Source organism: Plasmodium coatneyi, chromosome 5, assembly GCF_001680005.1.
Source record: "Plasmodium coatneyi strain Hackeri chromosome 5, complete sequence".
Taxonomy (NCBI): Eukaryota; Apicomplexa; class Aconoidasida; order Haemosporida; family Plasmodiidae; genus Plasmodium; species Plasmodium coatneyi.
The window spans coordinates 597,078-617,909 of record NC_033560.1 but is presented as its reverse complement, the minus strand read 5'-3'; the positions used below and the strand labels follow the sequence as shown (position 1 = coordinate 617,909).

Here is a 20,832-nt window from a genome sequence, read left to right as displayed (position 1 = left end):
GGTTGGTAAATCAGCTTATGAGATGGCAGCAGGTATATCTGTTGGGGGAAGAGGCACAACCAAATGTACAAATTCCTTCCCCCCTATGCGATGTTGTAAAATGCTAACAGGGAAAAATCCTCATGTCTCTCTTCGTGTTTTCATACTCTTTCGAAATCCTCCTCTGTGATAGTTTTTTCCCCTTAACAATTTTTGTACTTATTTTGCAAACATAACGTTTTGGCAATTTTTGTTGTGGGGTATTTAAAAAAGAGTTGGCTTCCTCTTCATCAATCTTTGAATTTAAATATTTCTGTCCTCCTTTTTTTTTATTTTCCGCGTTAAGCTGGACATTTCGGCAATAATTGGTCGCTATGCCGTTTACCGTTATGCTGCGCAATTTTTTTTTCAAAGTTGTATGCGACATTCAACGGATTTTTTCCTTCGGCACGTCGGCTCCATTTTTCCATTCTTTCATTTTTTTTTTTTTTTTTTTTAATAATTGTGATGCTTATTTATTTTTTTTTTGCCTTTGGCTGCGCCACGTTTTTATGTAAAAACCTGCTGATAAAATATACACAAGGGAAAGGGATCGCCTTGGCCGCTTTCCATGGCCAACCATGTGGACCATAAAAAAAAGGAAAAAAAAAATTGCGGTGGCCAATGCAACCCCGCTGAAGATTGGGGGGAGCGCCGTGTGTTATCCTCACCACTTTTGAGCGTCTACTCTAATTTTTTGATAATTCTCCGCCATGTGCTGCTTTTCTATTTTTGTCAATGTTTTGCAAAGGCGGCACGGCTTACTATATATTCGAACCATTTTGGACTTCCTGTGAGCAAATATACTGTATGAAAAGCAGATGGTTGAAATTGTGTATTTGTGTATGTACCAATCGCACAGAAGTGGCATTCGCCATTTGGAACGATTTATAAAAAGGTTTCTGCGCAAGTTGCGCCTTGGTATATACTAGCATGTATTAGCATGTACTATATATTATGAGCACATCGAAGGGGATACATGGCAAAGGAGGGATGATGGGGGGAGGGGGCGGCCCTATAAAACGTTCGATCATTTCTACCTCGTACCATTTTAAACCATTCGGTTTGTCCAAAACTTACGCAAATCATGCGGAGGCAGTGGCGCTTTACAGGGGAATATCCCCATTGAGGGTATAAAAATATAGGCTCAACACACAAGGGAAAGAAGCACGAGGTGATGATAATGTTATTGAACAGTCATATATATATTATTTGCAAGCAAGTACATTTCGTCTATTTTAAAAAATGTAAGGAAAAAAGCCCTATGCGTTATACAACACCTGTATAATAGCACACCACCGCACCATGATGACGAATAAACCAACTATAAATGGGTTTCCCTCCCCCCTTTGCTGTGCAAAACTGGAATGGGGCGAGACGAAGCGGGTAAACGATTTTTTCTTTATTAACCCCTTTTCGCAATTTTTGGTCTTTTTATACCCATTCCAAATTGTGTATGCTTAAAAGAAAAGCAGTTTTTCTTTTCTTTTCTTTTTTTTTTTTTTTAAAGTACTTTTTATTTTCCTCCCCCTTTAACTTACGGAAAAAGGGAGAAAAAAAAATTTGCAAGTGAAAAATGTTCTCAGAATTTACGGATGGGTTAATGAACACCATTTTGTATGCATTTCCACTGTGGGAATCTTCACCCTCAGGGCTATTCCCCGCCAGTCTGGTCCACGTTGGTTTTATAATTTGTCGACTTTGCTCTTTTTTTCACGTGAACAAAAGTAACACATACCTCCTTTTGATGTTTGATGAAAGGGGAAGTGTATGTACAAATTTGTTAATTCTTTAGAAGTGCTTTCCCGTTATGCGTTTACAAGCATATAAAGTGGACCGCTCATCAGCAGTAATGTCTTGCATTATATGGTTATGGCCTTCGCTGGATTGTTTTAATTTCGAAGAATTCGCATAAAAAAAGGGAACAAAAAAGGGGACAAAAAGGATGAAATTCTGTTAATACTAACTTAACACCTTAATATTGGACAATCCCCCAAAGGGTACAAACCGCTTCATTTCGGCATACATTGCGTCGGTTAAAAAGGCAATGGAAAGGAGAACATTACTATTTTTAACGCATAACAACTGGCGCTACAATAGGTGACCTTCATCATTACATATTTTTCGCGAAATTATAAACTTACAAGTAGAAAGGGCTTTTTTTTTTTTTTTTTTTTTGACTCTCATTTTTCCCTTCCGCGTACTTTCACCATTTGAAGTTCCAAATAGAGGAGAAAAATAACAGCTGTTCGAATATACATATAGTCACATACATATATATATATATAAATGGCCATGGGATGGGCATATTTTTTTTTGCCCGTTACTGTTATTCGCAGGAGTGCGCGCAGAGAGTAAATGCGCTTCTCCTTTGAAAGGCTTACTTCATACAGGATGAGGTTTATCCTTCGCAAGGGGGAAAAAAAATGGCCCCATCATGATCTCATTTTTTTTTTTTTTTTTTTTTTGCGACTCTGCACGATGGAACGCGTTCAACTTGGCTGTTCACCCGGGGGGAAATAATATGCAGGATATTTTCGGTAAATATATGCAAAGCTTACAGCGCCCCGTGGGGGACTGCCGTATAACATAACGCAAGAAGAACCTGCTGCTGTGAGAAGCAAATTAATAATTAATATGGGAGCATCATATAAATAATATCGCAGATATTGGGTGAATAGGGGGGATGACTATCCTTCTTTCTTTTATATATATGCCCTTTTATGGAGGGGTTTAAAACAATGTATAGCTTGGAGACCATTAAAAAAAAGGGGCATATATATATAAAAGAAAAGATCATTTTCGGCAACCTGTTTGATAAGTTTATGTACGCTATCACGTGATAAGCAAGAAGGAAAAAAAAAGAGAAACATGTTCACTTTGCAAAAACGCTCATATTCTGCAAAAGCTCGCGTAATCGGGTGAGCCTGCCACAGAATTTTGAGTAAAAAATTCTCTCTCTGTAATGTAAGCGTAGCTAAAAAAAAATAAACATGGACGGGCGGGGCGGGGCCATTTTTGTTCACGCATTAGCACCAAAAAAAGCATACATTAAATAAAATTTGCGCCTATGTTTTGCGTCGGCTCACGAAAAAATACACGCATGTAATTTTATATACATAATATTATGTATGCATATATATAACGCTGCATACGCCTGCGATGAGCAGTTGTGCCCGGGGAAAGGGGGCACAATCCGCAAGCATATATAAGAATATGCCGCATATAACAAATCCCATACTTCATGTAGCATACATATATAAACTTATAAAAAGCAGCGTATTTTTTTTTTATATATATGCGCATGTTACCAACGCACCAACGCAACGACGGGGCCAAATGGCCCCGTGGCCCCATCCCTTCTTTTCCCCTTACCGGCTTGCCCCAGGACCAATTTTCGAAAAGTAACGAAATTTAGTCCCCTAAATTTTGAACAAAAAATATGAAAAAAATGAAGCTGAAATAATTTTTTTTTTTTTTTTGTAAAACGGATTTACAAAACATTTTTATAAACATTTTTTTTTTATTTTTTTGCAAAAAAAGAAAAATATAAGTCAAAAAGTAATTTATATCATATATACAATTTCATTGTATGTACAGCAAAAATTTATGACCAACTGAGGCATATATTCCCATTTTTGCGGAATTGTAATAAAAAATATCTTTTATTCTCCTATTATATTAAAATATAATATATAATTGTTTTTTCCTTTTCTTTCCTTTTTTTTCCTCGTTGTCCTGTGTTTTCTCATTTTGTGGTAAAAAAAAAAATAAATAAGAACCTTTTCTGCAATTTTTTTTTTTTTTCCCCGTGAGTAATCACTGCTTTTCTTGTTGCTTCCCTTTTTTCGCAAGAATAATTGGAACAACTGCGCAAACCTGCTGCGTTGTAATTTTAAGCACTTCTTTATTGTACTGAACCTGCTTTTACCGTTAACGGAAGAGCGTTAAGGAGAGTATAATATAATAACCCCTAAGTTTACTCCCTATTTTGCCAAGTTTTCTACTTTTTTCCCTATTGAAATTTCCAAAATGGCAAGCGGAAAAGCAGCCAAGCCAAACCTCCCCGAATCGAACATCGCCATCGGTATTGACCTTGGTACCACCTATTCCTGCGTCGGAGTATGGAGAAACGAAAATGTAGATATCATTGCCAATGACCAGGGAAACAGAACCACTCCATCTTACGTTGCCTTCACTGACACGGAGAGGCTAATTGGAGATGCCGCTAAGAACCAAGTGGCAAGGAACCCAGAGAACACTGTTTTTGATGCAAAGAGGTTAATTGGAAGGAAGTTCACTGAATCTTCTGTGCAGAGCGATATGAAACACTGGCCATTTACTGTCAAGTCCGGTGTTGATGAGAAGCCCATGATTGAGGTATCCTATCAGGGAGAGAAGAAATTATTCCACCCTGAAGAAATCTCTTCCATGGTTTTGCAAAAGATGAAAGAAAATGCAGAAGCGTTTTTAGGAAAGTCCATAAAAAATGCAGTCATTACCGTGCCAGCTTATTTTAATGATTCACAAAGGCAAGCCACGAAGGACGCAGGTACTATTGCTGGTTTGAATGTCATGAGAATTATCAACGAGCCAACTGCAGCTGCTATTGCTTATGGTCTGCACAAAAAAGGAAAGGGTGAAAAGAACATCCTCATTTTCGACCTCGGAGGAGGAACTTTCGATGTATCCCTCCTAACGATTGAGGATGGAATTTTCGAAGTGAAGGCCACAGCTGGAGATACGCACTTAGGAGGTGAAGATTTTGACAACAGGTTGGTGAACTTTTGTGTTGAAGATTTTAAAAGAAAAAATAGAGGAAAGGATTTATCTAAGAATAGCAGAGCCTTAAGAAGATTACGAACTCAATGTGAGAGAGCCAAGCGTACCTTATCCTCCTCTACACAAGCCACCATCGAAATTGACTCCCTTTTCGAAGGTATCGACTACAGTGTGACGGTGAGTAGAGCCAGATTTGAGGAACTCTGTATCGATTACTTCCGTGATACGCTAATTCCTGTTGAGAAGGTATTGAAAGATGCCATGATGGACAAGAAGAGCGTGCACGAAGTTGTCCTTGTTGGTGGTTCCACAAGAATTCCCAAAATTCAAACACTCATTAAGGAGTTCTTTAACGGAAAGGAAGCCTGCAGATCCATCAACCCTGATGAAGCCGTTGCGTATGGTGCAGCAGTACAAGCAGCCATTTTGTCTGGTGACCAATCCAATGCGGTACAAGATTTGTTGCTCTTAGATGTGTGTTCCTTATCCCTCGGTTTGGAAACCGCAGGAGGAGTTATGACCAAGCTGATTGAGAGAAATACCACCATCCCAGCAAAGAAGAGTCAAATCTTCACTACCTATGCTGATAACCAACCAGGAGTGTTGATCCAAGTGTACGAAGGAGAGAGAGCCCTAACTAAGGACAACAACTTGTTGGGTAAATTTCACCTAGACGGTATCCCACCAGCACCGAGAAAAGTCCCACAAATTGAAGTTACCTTTGATATTGATGCTAATGGTATCCTTAATGTTACTGCTGTTGAAAAATCCACGGGAAAACAGAACCATATTACCATTACCAATGACAAGGGAAGATTGTCCCCAGAAGAAATTGACCGTATGGTGAACGACGCTGAAAAGTACAAAGCAGAAGATGAAGAAAATAAGAAGAGAATTGAAGCCAGAAACAGCCTCGAAAATTACTGCTACGGTGTGAAGAGCTCATTAGAGGACCAGAAAATAAAAGAGAAATTGCAGCCATCTGAAATTGAAACTTGCATGAAGAGTATCACTACCATATTGGAATGGTTAGAGAAGAACCAATTGGCTAGCAAAGAAGAATATGAATCGAAACAGAAGGAAGCTGAATCCGTTTGTGCTCCCATCATGTCCAAGATATATCAGGACGTCGGTGGTGCAGCTGGCGGAATGCCCGGTGGAATGCCTGGAGGTATGCCAGGAGGCATGCCCGGTGGCGGAATGCCAGGTGGAATGAATTTCCCAGGTGGCATGCCAGGTGGTGGAATGCCCGGAGGTGCTCCCGCTGGAAGTGGACCCACTGTCGAGGAAGTCGATTGATCCGTCAAATCGGAAGCAAAGCATCACCACAAAAATCGCTGCTGAGCATACTGGTACTGTGGCTAGTATTATAGTGTTGTTCCAGTTTCATGAAAAGGACGGGGAATATATGTATTGCACGCCTCTATGGGGCTTCACACGTGCGTTCGCATTTTCCCCCGTGCACACCTCCCATGTATGGAAGAGCATATATGCACACTGCAAAACACCATGTGCGTTGTGGCCCATGCGACCCTTTTGAACGCGCACCTGGTGTGCGTTTACATGTGTGTCCCACAAAGTAATCCTTCCAAAAAAAAAATAATAAATAAAAAATAAAAAAAATAAATAATTCATCGCCATTCATCATTCATTAATCATAAATCGTTAACTGTGTTAATATGTACGTACGCGCTTGTTCGTACGTATGGAGCCACGCATGCGTTGTAAACTTATGTAATTTTTTTTTTTTTCTGTAACTGAAGGAGCTATATACATACATGTGCATGTGAAAGCTAATAAGAATGCTTAACGAATCGTGCGAAAATCAGTTCAGATGTATTTTTTTTTTTTTTTTTAAACACTGAAAGAATAGCAACACGAAAAGGAAATTATGTGATAAAAAAATATAGTTACACTGGATTTTGCTTTGGGAAGTGGCTACTTACGCCGCTGTCCTGTCCACTGTTATGTGCCAACTGTGGGGTGTGTTAAATCCGTTTCCCCCATTTGGGTAAGATAAAAAAGAATAGCTTCTCAAAGGTATTTACAAAGGACATATGCTGTATACACAACGTTGGAAAAAAGTCTCTTTCTGCACATGGGCATTTTCTCCTTGTGGCCGCTCCAAAACGCAGATCGCGAAGGGCGCGTCGAATGGTACACCCTCTTACAACAAGTATTTTAAGAATCTTCCGTGAAATGGGTGTTCTCCGTGTTGCTCCAATTGTGACCAACCACAGTGGAGCAACTTTCAAAGCAAAAGGAAGTTTAAAATGGAGGGGATGCTTTCTAAAAGGAAACTCATTTAGCACATACAGGTAAAGCATACCTTTTTAAGGATGCCTTTCAAGTACTGCACATATGTAATGTTAAAAGTCACTTGAGGGAAGTGAAAAAAAAAAAAAAAAAAAACACTTTTAAGGGAACAATAAACACAGGTTTACCATTTTGAAACAAAAAAAAAGGGGGGAAATTGTAAAGGCACTACTCAGTGCGAAAGTACGTATATAAACGCAGGGAGACAGTGCTCATGCCCCCCTGCATATGGCTCCTCTCATATAGAAACATGGTTGTACATATCCTTCAGAACGTTTCGCAGAATGTAGAATGACGGGTCTAGGGAGCTCTGAACTTTCCAAACGATATTCCTTTTTGTTCTCTCGACTTTTTTGTTACCCATCGTTCCTCGAGTGGCTATGTCCCGCTCTTCCTTCTTAACACATGTCTTCCCGTCAATTATGATTTGATTTTCTTGGGTAAAGTTTAAGGATCTTTTAAATGTGCTACTTATAGCATGGGATAGATTTTTCATGCTGACTTCACCGATGTAGATACTACCACTTGGGGTGTGTTCTTCATTTGTGTTGTCTTCATTGGGGAGAATGTCCCGCATTTCGGACGAAGCGTCGGAGTCGTCCGATGATTCTCCTGCATGATCCTGATCTTCTTCCTCCTGTGTTGCTCCTCCGCTGGCTTCCTCATCATCCATGTAGTAATCCAAAAAGGGTTTCTTCTCATTCGACTTTTCCTTATCTCCACTTTGGTTCGTTTCATTGGGGGTATTTTGTTCCCCCTGGTTTTGACTTTCCTTTTCTTCCTTTGTGTTTTTTTCCCCTTCTTGTGTCTCTTCATCCTGGTTGTCTATCGCAAGGGAGTAGTTCGCCTCGCTGAATTCGCTCCAGAAGGTGCTGTGCTCGTTAATGAACCGTTTTCGCCTGCAGAGGGGGAGCAATTACGTAAAGTGGCTATGCTAACAAAACACACGTAATATTTTGGACCCACGTGGCACTCCACGTGGTGCACGTCCTGGGGCTTACCTCCTGGTACATAGCTGCGAATTCGGTTCGCCTCTTGTGGAACTCATGGTGGCCTTAATTTTAAAAACGTTCATCTGATTATCGGCAACCTTGGCCGTGTTGATCATCGTGTAGATATTTTTTATGCACACATTCTCGTAACGAACACTTAATGGAATGCTAACCGAATCGAGAGTTTTTCCACTGGAGCAAAAGTAGCGGTTCAAATAAATGCTCCTCTTATTTTCACTGCTGGAAAAATTGGGGATGTAAAAACTGTGGAACTTTACTTCATCCATGGGCTGTATCGACGCGTGCAGTAACATTTCTAAATGAAAAGAAAAGAAATTATTACAACTTGGAAGGAGGACAAAATTCTGGGGCTTCATCAGATGTATTATACTGTTAAGGGCATTCTGGTTAATATAATTTTCTATGTTAAATGTTCTTACGGAGCAATCTACCTGAATGGAAACTTTCTCTTCCTGAACAGTGGTAGGAATGGTTTTTAAATATTTAATTAATTTTTTTTTCCATGTCATTTTGGGCGTTTCCGAGGAATGGCAATTTTGTTCGTAAGTTCCATCTACCATGCTGCTCCCCTTTCTAACCCTTTTTCCTGAACGCAGTTTTTTCTTTTTTACTTGGTAGTAATCTGATATGTGTACCGTTTGGTAAGTTCTCTTTCGCTCATCGTTGGTGGAACTGTTCTCCTCGTTATTCTCATCCAAATCATTATCATGTTCATTTGTAAATGTCTGCTCATTTTTTACAAATGTTGTCATACTTTTGTGGTCTCTGTGTTTTGAAAGTGGATGCCTGCTGGTATAACTTTCATGTCCATATACTTCATCATCACTGGATTCAGGTTCTGCTTTTATTCTTACTTTTTTTTTTTTTGCGTCCTTATTAAGATTACCAATGTTGTGTACATGAGAATAGTACGCGTTGTCTGGATCATCCGACTGTTCATTCTTTAGAAGGTGGTTGGAAAACTTAGTATATTCATTATCGTTTATTTTTTCCTCTTTTATGGTGCCTTTTCCCTTTCTTGATTTTCCTCTGGGGGGTTCCATTCCGTCCTGTGAGTAGTCCTCATTGCGGTCGCTATGGTTGTAGAGCTCGCCAGGAAATTTGGGATCCTCGTCCGCTCCTTCTTGTTCTTCCTCTTCGTCTGAATGGTAATACGCGTTGTAGTTCTGCGGATCGTGTGGCCCCTCGTCATGGTCATCATCATCACTATCATTGTCCTTGTCATCGTCATCTTCACTTTCTGTTTCTTCCTCTTCGTCGTCCAGGTCGGGATCGTCTTCCTCCCCTGTAGAATCTTCGTCCACGTCGTCATCATCGTCATCGTCATTACCGTTGTCATCGTTGTTACCGTTTTCCGCGTGGGGGCCGAGGCTTCCCTCCCGCTTGTACTTCTCCTTTTTTATAAGTTGTTCACCAGGAGTGCCCTCCCGCTTCAGCTTGTCTATTCCTTCTAGGTTTGTCTTCCCGATTAAGTGACCCTCCCTTTTTATGTACAGCATTTCTTCCTGTGACTCGAAAATGAACTTTGATTTTTTTTTTTTTTTTCTCACCTTCTCCTTCTTTTTCTTAACTCTTTTACCAGCTGCTTTGCTCAGCACGGCGTCCTTCTCGATGTTATTTTTTTCTTTTAAATAAATTTCATACAATTTTTCGTCATCGAATTTTACATGTTGGCTGAAGCAGAAGGATAGCTCCGGTTTGTTCTTTTCACCCCTATGGCTAAAATAATGACTACACACTTGGTGCGAAAAGCTCGGAGCATAGTACCTCTTCGTAAATATTAATACGTTCTTCTTCCTGGTGAGAAACGTCGACAGGATTTTCTTCACCGTGTCGTTGTTCAGAGAGGCCGGGAAGGAAAACAAAATGTAATACCCATTTTCGTACTTTTTAAAATCGCTGTAGTTGTTTATACATACTAGGTTTTTCATCTTGAAAATATTTATTCTGTTTTTGTGAAAATTGCTTTTTATGTGGCTGTTCAGGTAGGTCAGCGAAGCGAACAGCAGCCTTGTGAAGTTTTCCCTGCGGGGGGGTGAGAAGTGCATGGGTGAAAAGTGAACGGGTTAGAGCAATTCAGGGGAATAATACCCTCGGGCTAACAGTTGGCAATTCTTAAGTGACTCTTCTTACGAATAGGGACAGAGGAACAAGAGGACGTATCTCTGCATGCTGACCTCCAGGAGGGCGTTGATGTGGAACAGGAGATCCAGGAAAACGCCTGCGGGGGGGGTAAAGGCGGGGTTTCTAATTGGCACCAAATGGGGAGATAAATATAAATGGGTCAAAATGGTCGACCGCTCCGGACCCTACGGGGAGGTAGACACAGTGTCTCCTTTTATACTTGCCGACGGGGCAACACCGTGTTCCAACGACTTGGTATTTTTCCTCCCCCGAAGGTTTGGTTGGCCCCTTTTCCCCTCTCTGTGTAATGCTCACTGTCGATATCCACAGGGAGAAGTACACATCCGAGGTTGTTCATCGTTCTGTTGACGATGCCCAGGATGCTTTTCATGTCAGCCATTTTGGTGTAATTCTTATTTGTGTAGCGAAAGTTGCTAATGTAAGTGAACACATTAGACTGTTGCAACACGTCCGATTTTTCGATGAAGGAATAATCAGACATGTGGGAATTCACAGAGTACAATATTTTGGAATTAAAAAATTTTATAATTACGGCAGACGATCCTATGTTGTCTCCATTATTTATAAAATACATAGGAAGCATACAAACTGTTTTCTTCTTTTGGCATATCATCTTCCTAAAGGTGTAGTGTTCATTGAACTCCAACGATGTCACATTGTAGAAGAGCTCATTCACGATTTTTAAATATTCATCCTCTTTAAAAGATTTAAAAAATTTGCAATTGTTCGTACATTTGAAGTAACTCAGGAGGACATACTTGCTGTACGACTTGACGTACTCGTGGCATATGATTGGGATTTTCCTCTTCCTCTTTTGTAGTTCCTGGAAAACCAGCGGTGCGCACCCCACGTAGCTCAGGCTGTGGTTCGTGAGTAGCACGACGTCTACATATTCGCACACCCTAAGGGGGGGCAAAAAAAAAAGGAAAGGAAAATTGCAAAAAAATTACGAAAAAATTGTGAAAAAAATTCCATAACATGGTGGTATTATATGGGTTGGCGTGGCTTGACGGGGACTGACCAGCATCCATGCTACACCTCCACGTAAGCGGTGATACGTGAACACTTGTATGATTTTTTAACACACGTGCATCGGTTCCCTCCTTACCGCAACACATTCTTCACGTCTTCCGTGCAGAACTGATCGTCCCATCCGCAATTTATAAGGACATAAATATTTTTATCTTTCTCCTTTGCGTAAAAATCCTTCTTATTATTTAGGTAGTCATAATTATAGGTCTTCCTCGGAAGAGGACCCCCCTGATCCTTGCTCGTTGTATCGCCCTTGGGGGCAGGGGGCTCTTCCCCGGGTTGTTGTTCAGCGTCCTCTTCAATTCCCTCCCTGCTGGTCTGCCCACTGATCATTCCTTCCTTATCGCCATCCTGCAAAAGTTCATTCAACTTGCATCCCCTATTGGAAGCATCCAGGTCTTTAATTATCAGCAGTGTGCTGTAAAACTTGTGACTGTACAGGGGGACGATCTCCAAAATCATTTTTGCCAATGGGGGGTCAATCTATCGCCGATCATGCGAATAAACTGTTTGAAGTAATTTCACTGTAGGGTTCACGTAGGGAAGCCCCTAATTTGTTTGCTCTCTTCTTTAGCGTGTTTAGCTAAGGGTTCACGCAAGATGACCATTTTTTTTTTTTCTTTTTTGGGTCTCTGTTACGGGGATGACATAATACGTTGGGTACGGAAGCCGTTTAAGCAGAACGCGTTTATCTGTGCTTCCCTAATTACATGTGTGAAAGGGCTCTCCCACAGGGGGTAGGGAGCGGTGGGCATTTTTTACAATGCCAAGTGTCCTCATTCAGTGGGTCCTCATGAAGACAGTCCTCATTTCTTCTTCCTTCTCAGTCGAGTCGCGTGTCACATGTACAAAACGATCCCCGCAGTGTTACGTTGTTCCTTGTGTTGAACACGTTCACCACCATTCGAATGGGGGAAGTGCATGGGAAAAAAAAAGGAAAAAGTATATTTACTTAACAGATCGTCCTTGAAAGCGAACCTTTTTATTTCCCGAAAAATTCGTCACACGTATGCGCCACTTCAAATTGGTGCTTTGCGAACACGTATAGAGGGATGCGTGCTTCTTTGCTACTCTTTCCTTCTTTTTTTTCCCCCCCCAAAAAATGGGCATATGCTACGTTGCACGCGTTGTGCCTACACGGTGCCGTTTTTTTATGACGTGGCCAACCCAGTTCACGAAAATATATTTATGAGGAGAATGAAAGGACAAAAAGAAAAAAAATATTTTTGCCCAAATGGTAACCTATACAAAAACTTTTAAACGTTGTATAGAAGCGTCAAAATTTTAATTTTCTCATAAAGAAAGATTCGCGGGAAAGGAAAAATAACAACATGCCACTTTTCTGCGCATATTTTTATACTTTCTCTGCAAATTGGCAATTTTGCAGCGAAGAATACTTGCAAAGCCGTTTTTTATTAGAAAACTTCTGCTAATTTTTGAAGTTTTTTTTTTTTTTTTTTGTTCTTCCTTGAATGAGATGAGCTCCTGGCGCAAGAACCATTTGAGAGAATGCTCCTCATACTGACCAAGTATGGTGCGAATTCGACTTACCCACTGCTGTATGACGCGGAAAACACGCATGTAGGTATGCACAGATAGAAGTACCTGTCCGCATGAGACGCCTTCGCATACTTACTAAACTTCCATCCGAGAGTACGACATCGCATAAAAAGTAGGAGATCAGGAAAAATAACAGGAACAACATGGTGACGGCCAAAAAGGGAAAAAAATTCAAACGGGGAGTAATAAAAAAAGAAGGCAGCAAACAGGGAAAAGCAAAGGAGAGTAAACCAAAGACTGCAAAGCAACATGAAGAAGAAATTATCCAAAAAACAAACATAATTGCAATTAAGAAAAGTGGAATGAACTCCGTTTTCAAGTCGCTATGTCGAGATTTAGCTGAAGTATTCTCCCCATATTCGGTAACTTTATACATAAACAAATTAAAAAATTTAACCGAATTGAAGAAAAAACTGAAAGAGTTAAACTATAAATATACAATTAGCATACACATAAGCAACCAAAAATTCATGTATAATATTACAAGCAATTACACCAAGCTGACATTAACATTTATCATTCAGAGTTTCACCAATGCATCAGTGGTTAGGTCTAAAGGTGCCAAATTTGCTTTTCACAATTATAGCAAATTTAAACCTTTACTCATTTTGAAAAACTTCAACAATTCTGCAAATCCGGAGATGCTAAATTATTTAATCATTATACAAAATATACTGAAAAATATGTTCCCCAATATAAATCTCAGAGCGGACGCCGAACACAAACCTAAGAGAGTCATACTATACAGCTACAACAGTGCTGATGAAACTATCTACTTTCGCCAGTATGTGACAAATTTAAGACAAAGATCGGTTAAAGAAATAATAAATGAGGCGTACCGAAATGATGGTCTCGGGGAGAATAACAACATGTACAATTTTTTATCCAACCGAATGGAGCTCAATAGTGCTAAAAAGGAGGAAGAAAACGAAATGGTGGAAGTAGGACCACGCGTTAGCTTCAAGATTTTTAAAATTGAAGATCAGGACAAAGGTACGCAAAAATTTTGCTGTATCCAGGTGGAGAGCAAAGTTGGCGCTTCGAGAGAAAACGTCGAATTTAAGCGCTGTGTCAGATGTTTACCAAGAAGGGGGATACCGAACGGAGTACACACTTTATTTGTACCCTTGTTTTGGCAAATATGTGCATAAAGTACATAGATTGCGAAATGTAAAATGTTTGATGTTTCCCCTTTCCTTTTTTGCAGTTATATACTCGATGACAAATCAGAAGTGATCCTTCAGATGGCAAGAAAACGGAGCTTCCCATTTTGAGCAATCTACCCCTGAATGATTCTGTGGACCACTGAGGACTTTACTGCGCGTATGCATAATGTAGCGCGCGAATTGGTACAATGAGGGATGTAGCCGTGTAAGCTGCATTCCCGCAGTTTTTTGTACTTTTGTTTGTTTTTTGTAAACATTATGAAGCTTTTGCCTGACCCGTTCAGGCGTTTAACAATTGGTTGTAAAAATACTCCTGAATAGGGCCATTAAAATGGCTAGTTGGAGAATTTTTTTTTTTTTTTATGCTTTAGTTTTCCCATTTTGGCTAGCTGAAAAAAAAAAAAAAAATAGAAAAAATGGGAAGCAGAGCAAAATATGCACATGTAAAAACTCATTTATGTGTGCAAGCATGTATGAATGGTTACATCAGTACATGTAGACAATTTTGTACACGTCAGGTGTTGCAAACCTTATTCGACGCTGTTGCCCATTTCATCCTTTTATTCTTGCATTTGTTGTGTGTCACCCTTGGCATTTTTATTTTTTCGTATGATGCCTTTATGCAACCCTTTAATTTTTCTCACAGATTTTACATATGTTATGTGCATAGTTAACACACATGAGTTTTTTTTTGTTGTTGTCTCGTGAATACCCCCAATTTATCTTTAAACAACTGGCATTGACACTGCTGTCAGTGGAAACCCTTTTGGTTGTCAAAACAAAACGAGGGCATGTATGGCGAGCAACTGGTCGAAGTAACAACTGTCCAGTTGCGCCGTCGTATCGTGTCACATATTTCAACCTATGAGCTTCCTTTTACTCGTTGGTTTGCTAATAAATTGGAAAATTTAAGCCGTTTGTTAAAAAATAGGAGGCGTCAGAAAAAGATGTTCTGTGTGCATCGGTTAGTCTATACCTTATTTTTATTGTGAACATTTATGCCTGTCCGATTTGAAATTAGGGAAAAAATAACCCTGTTAAGCAACCCTGTTATGTATCCCCTTTAAGTAACCACGCTGACGCATTTTTCTTACCTGCCAAAGAACACATCTTAGCAAATATGAGGCTGAAATGCTACGCCATTTGCGCGTACGCACTGATGCTTCACCTGTCTGTGCGCTGCGTTTCGAAAAGTGAAGACCTGTTTGACCCCCGCTTATACACCCATAATGTGGACACCTCAGAGAGGGAACACTTAATAAATTACCTAGGAATGACGTATGACATTATTAGGGGAAACCCGTTGGGAGATCCTCTATATGGGGTAGACATGGGGTACAGAAGATATGTCCTAAGGGATAAGCTAAACACAAGGAGTGATCAGCAAGGTGAAGAAAGTGAGCGCCCTTTAAGAGAGGATAAAAGCGGCAATGATTATGGCTTGTCCTACACAGCCACCAAGCGGACGAACGCGAAATGCTCTAGCCGTAAGGAGATACACATAATTAACGGATTAGACGACATCAATAAGATATATAAAAGTTACAAATTCGAAGCGCAGTACGATATTCACCCTTTTAACGCATCCAATTATTACAAAATGCTGGTCGAAAGAATTAACAAGGGAGATTCCATAATCCTGCAGAAGGAAATTTGTGTAAAGTATTTCGTCTCTTTATTGGAAGGAAGTGACGACATGCTGGACCCGTTCTTTCTGAACATGTTGGGTGAACTGGGGAAGAATTACCAAAACATCGGGGGGGACAAGTATAAATGCGATCTCCAATCTTACAGGAATAATAAGTATAGCGAGGACTGCCTTAAAACGGTTACACCCTGGATGACATTTTTCAATTTGTATGGAACGCACTTCATATCGGGGGTTTACTACGGGGGTAGGGTGATAAATAATTTGTTCGTAGAGAATGACTACCTGACAAAGGGTGATAGAAAGATTCGGCTGTACAAGAAACGATTGAATCCGTTTGGTGGTGCCAGGAGAGGGGGACTCCACCGTGGCATTCTATTTTTCGGTTCCGTTATATCAAGTGAAAAGGTTAGGCATATAGCTCAACGGATCGTCATGGTGGAAGGAGGTGGCGATGCAGAAGTGGGAGCACCCCCCATGCAAACCGGAGAAGACATCCTTCATGGAAGAAAAAATGACATAACAAAAATTTCGCACAAAAAATGGAAAAATTCTATCAAAGGAAGTTCTGCAAGGCCTGTGAAGCTAATTTTGAAACCCTTCTCCGATTTTATAAAATTGGCTGATGAAAAAAATGCGTACTATAAGGCTTTGGAGTTTTATTCAAATTTGACCTATACCAATTACAACCCATACCCCTTTCACTTGAACAGAAGTGAAGAGGATCTGGACAAGATGCACATAAAGAGGTGGCACCAATATATAGACAAAAATACAAATTTCAATGTTACCCCTAAGTGTAAGAAGGGGGAAAAAATTCTCAGCGGGTTCATCATTACAAATAAGAAGAGGCTTTATGATGAAAATAACGTGATGCACCTCTGTCCACTATCTAGGGAATGCTCCAGTGGAATGAACATCGAATCGGACAAAAGTTTTGAATTCGGATGGGTTCTATGTAGTAGGGAAAACGTGCAAGAAATACACCAGATGAAAAAGCTAGTTCAGGGGAATAACACAGTAATTACATGTCCAACAAACATGAAAATAGGTTTTGGTTTCTCCTTAACAATGCAGAAGGGTGTCCACACGAATATGCACATCGAACCATGTAGAAGCAACGTAGCGTCTTGTGGGCTTCCCACCAAGGTGGGAGAAAATCCGCACGGCTTCCTTTGGATTAACTGTCTTCCTAGTAATAAGCGGCTACTACTGGAAACATTGGAGTCCAAATCGTTTAGCGAAAAAATGCACTTAAATGATAATACCCTGGTCAGGTTGGAGTGTTCACGCGGGAAGTTCATCATTGCGGGGTTTGCAGTTGATTACACTGCGTCCAGCATGGATGATTATTTGATATGCCCCGTGGGAAGTTCCGCCTGTGAGTTGAAGATTCGCGTTCAGCAGGTGCGTACCCAGGAAGTGCACGTGCCTATCATTTTCATCGTCTGTTCGTCTCTCTAAAATGGGTGCTCCGGTGGGAGGCGATGCGGTGTAACGCTATGTGCATTTAGCATGGAATGGACTGTTTCCCGCGTCGCTGATCATCTTACATGATGTTTTCTATAATATGTTTTTTTTTTTTTTTTTTTTTTTTTTCCTTCTTGATTTTTTGCCCCGTTTCATTGCCGGTACTTATATGATGTTGGTAATTTTTGCTGCACAGTTATTATGGTGTGGAAGTTCCGCTTGTGTGGTCGCGTTGTTAGTTGCTCCGCAGGATCGTTTCTTTGTTTTGTACGTGTGACGATATACCTGTAGGTGCATTCGCAGTAAGGAGAAAATAATTGGAGGGAAGCACCAAACTGTTAGCAACCCCAATGGCACAAATTACAAATATGTGATGACGCACCAACCTACCCATGCTTCCTACTAATGGGGAAGGATTCAGGTCCGAGTAACTTTGTAGAGATGCTCCACTGGTTCTTAAGGGTAAGCTGCAGAGGAAGTAATTTTTCGCACCAGTTTGAGCATTCTTCGGAGCATACTTCCTTCTCAGTATAGGTGCAAGTGGGGAAATTGTTCTCCCTTACCTTTTTTTCCCATGCGGAGTTGTGTAGGCTTGAGATAGTCAAGGGTGCCACGCCGTTTGGGGGGCTTTAAGATCCCATATGGCTTCATCTGATGGGTATAATATCTGTGTGATGTATCACTTTGGAAGTTGAAGAGGCCAGCCCGTTGGAGGGGGAGGTGCGTATATACACATGCAGGTACACTTGAAGATGCACATGTCTAGTGTCCCCCCTGTGAGGAAGCAGTAGGGGGAGAGCCCTAAAGGACGTGGAGGAATTGTTGCCTAGGTTCTGCTTAACAATGGCCTCCGCGAGAAAGAGCAGCGCGTTGGTTGTTTATAGATGGCTACGTAGGGCTGGTATATCCAGTTGGGGGAGCCACATATGTGATGTAACCAGATGGCGTGGCATGTGCACTACACCTTGCCGCACAAACGCAATAGGCGGAAGAACGGAACGTGCAGCTTCACTCAATTCAACCAATGGAGAGACCACAGCGGAAGAGTCCCCCCTCCCGAGAAAAGCGACCAAGCTGAAGAAGCAAATGGCGCTTGAAAGTGCCAACAAAGTGATGCTGTCCAAACTGAATCTACAAATTGAACAACTGGATTGTAAGCAGTTGCTGAGATACAAAAACGTAAAAAATGTTATCACGTTGCAAGAGCAGAAAGAAATCTTATCATATTTAAATAGCTACCTCCTTCGTAACAACAAGGCAAAGTATTACATTTTAAGTGTGCTTATGTTTCGTATTGTGTCCAGGATGAGTACCTATCAAGTGAAGGAGTTGATATATGTCTTACACGCTTATAAGGAAAATAACTTTTTGAGCCCCTTCCTAATGGTACACATTATGACCAAATTGAGTAGCGAGGAATTTGCAGAAAAAATAAAACTAAATGAATTCCTCCTCCTGGTAGACACCTTGACAGTACCGCTAATAATGCCAAATGGCTTCGCACAAATGATCCAAAAGTTCATATGCAAAAATATGGAGATGTTTAAATGTAGGGACTATTTTGTGGTTGGATATTTTTTGGCCAGAAACAATTTATACAACGAATCTGTCTTAAATTTCATCGCCGAGTTTTACAAAAATTTGGTAAGTGCAGAGAAGTTGCAACAGGGGGAAGGTAATAACTTTGCTAATTACGAAGATGCGTTCCACAGTGGGGAAACCAACAGAGGAGTAACCACAGTGGATACCTTCCTACCAAGTGGGAAGTTAACCCATTTAGGAAAAGACATCCATAAGCATGTTTTCATTTTATCAAAATATGGATACAAGGATATAGGTCTGTGTAGTAATCTGTTCAGAGTGGTAATCACACAATGCGGATCTTTGCGACCGCTGCAGATATGCTCCATTTTGAAGTCGTTGCAAAACATGAACTACTACAACAGTTGCTTATTTGAAGTGTTGGTGGGCCATATTAGGAGGAATTTAAGTCAGTACAAAACGAGTACCCTGATGGACTGCCTAAATAGCTTGTCTTATTTCAACCATGTGGATGATAGGATGCTCACCAAAATATTAGTCACCCTACCGAGAAGAATCTCAACATATACTGCCAACGATTTCACTAAGCTGATATTTTTTATAAATAATTTTACGCAATTCTCCAGTTATTTTATTCTCTTTGCAAATAAGCACATTTTGCTTTTTGCGTCAAGTTTTAGTATGCTCCATTTGGTAACCCTTTTGAAAATTTTCGCTCACCAGAATTTGATAAGCCAGCCAATTCTTCACTTATTAAATGTGAAGTTGGAGAAATTCATTTCTTCTCACTCTTCGGGGAGCTTTTCGGAAGGCACCCTCATGGACGAACCGCGTGTGCATGCCACGAAGCAGGTAACTTTGAGGAACCTATTTCAAATTATTCACATTATGAACTTCATGTCCGTGAGGTACCCCCAAATGGCGCATAACTGTTTGGAAAGCATGTTCCTCCTTCAGAGTGGGTACAAAAATATGCACCCCGAAGAAGTCAAATGTATGACCTACTGTTGTTGCTACTTCGTGCTGGTTAATGACCACTATGGGGACGCTTCTTCGATTGGGCTTCACAAGCGTATAAACGATTTTTTTTCCTTTCTGGACTTACCCCTGGTGGGGGGAACCCAAAATGGAGAATCGAAATGGTACAACAAGAAGGGGGATACCCTCCATAAGGGGCACACCCATTCGGAAATGAATCACAATTTATCACCCCGCGGGGAGTGGATGAATGGATCGTTGGATGAAAGGGTTACAACCAGGTACCACAAACCAGATGGCAAAAAAGACAACACGAATGAAGTGAAAAAGCAAATGGGGATAGACCTCTACGTGATGATCATACGAACGTTCCTCACCGAGTTCATATATCACCGCTCAAGAGACGAAGTGGAAAATTTTTACAACCTTTTCGGGGAACACGTGAAGCGCCTTTTTTTCTACACAATTGATGCGGTAACGGAGTATCCCCATAACGACGGTGTAAACACGCTTAAAAAGTTGTTGCCCCTGATGTATTATCCACATGTAGATAAAGCGCTCTTGAAGCACGTCCAAATGAATAGACATTTTCTGTCCACCTATTTCGTCGGTCCCACTCGGGAGGAGAAAAGCCAACTTAGCCAAAGTGAACACGTCAGGAGAGAATTTTCGTATCACCAAAAATCGCTCAACGAAATGTACCAAGTTTTGAAAGACCTCCCCCAGACGGATTACAAGTTTAAGCTTGTTAAAAATGCCAACAGCAATTCTGTTTTCCTTTACATTCACTACATATTTGCGAAACGCACTCAGGGAGTAGGCAAAGTAGCCATCCTATTTGGAACGCATAATTATTACTACAATACGGTGGGCGAATTGTACACTGATCTTAATCCACCTTGCGCGAACAACCTGCTTGAAGAGAAGCGCCTAACCAAGGCGGCTATAGCCCAGCTGCAATACTTCAAGCTCTTTTTTGACAAGGTACATTTGGTGCCGGCCCACTTGTGGGAAAATATGCATGAAGAGGAAAAAAGGCGCTTTTTTGTTACCTTGCTGGATTTGTAAAAAAAGCGGAATGGCCATTTGGAGGGTAGGGGGAACTGATCCCACCTAGTTGTTTCCACCCCTTTGCGCTTAATCGAACTGGTGGTAAAGACGC

At 40.7% G+C, this 20,832-nt stretch overlaps 5 protein-coding genes across 5 annotated transcripts; 4 read left to right on the top strand and 1 right to left on the bottom strand.

The window, feature by feature from the left end:
• Positions 1–4,050: 4,050 nt before the first annotated feature.
• PCOAH_00011140 (shock 70 kDa protein) lies at positions 4,051–6,099 on the top strand (the record flags this gene model as incomplete). The annotated part of the gene is made up of 1 exon (XM_020057923.1): positions 4,051–6,099. The coding sequence occupies one exon, from the start codon at positions 4,051–4,053 to the stop codon at positions 6,097–6,099; it is 2,049 nt and encodes a 682-aa protein (XP_019913469.1).
• A 1,255-nt stretch (positions 6,100–7,354) lies between these two features.
• PCOAH_00011130 (Uncharacterized protein) lies at positions 7,355–12,141 on the bottom strand (the record flags this gene model as incomplete). Its single annotated transcript, XM_020057922.1, has 5 exons — positions 7,355–8,015; positions 8,118–10,154; positions 10,263–10,350; positions 10,569–11,176; positions 11,383–12,141. 5 exons carry the CDS (start codon positions 11,766–11,768, stop codon positions 7,355–7,357), a joined length of 3,780 nt encoding a protein of 1,259 aa, XP_019913364.1.
• Positions 12,142–13,009: 868 nt separating this feature from the next.
• PCOAH_00011120 (Uncharacterized protein) lies at positions 13,010–14,102 on the top strand (the record flags this gene model as incomplete). Its single annotated transcript, XM_020057921.1, has 2 exons — positions 13,010–13,859; positions 14,074–14,102. 2 exons carry the CDS (start codon positions 13,010–13,012, stop codon positions 14,100–14,102), a joined length of 879 nt encoding a protein of 292 aa, XP_019913400.1.
• Positions 14,103–15,152: 1,050 nt separating this feature from the next.
• PCOAH_00011110 (Uncharacterized protein) lies at positions 15,153–17,144 on the top strand (the record flags this gene model as incomplete). The annotated part of the gene is made up of 1 exon (XM_020057920.1): positions 15,153–17,144. The coding sequence occupies one exon, from the start codon at positions 15,153–15,155 to the stop codon at positions 17,142–17,144; it is 1,992 nt and encodes a 663-aa protein (XP_019913572.1).
• A 1,092-nt stretch (positions 17,145–18,236) lies between these two features.
• Positions 18,237–20,738, top strand: PCOAH_00011100 (Uncharacterized protein; the record flags this gene model as incomplete). Its single annotated transcript, XM_020057919.1, has 1 exon — positions 18,237–20,738. One exon carries the CDS (start codon positions 18,237–18,239, stop codon positions 20,736–20,738), a length of 2,502 nt encoding a protein of 833 aa, XP_019913420.1.
• Positions 20,739–20,832: the final 94 nt, after the last annotated feature.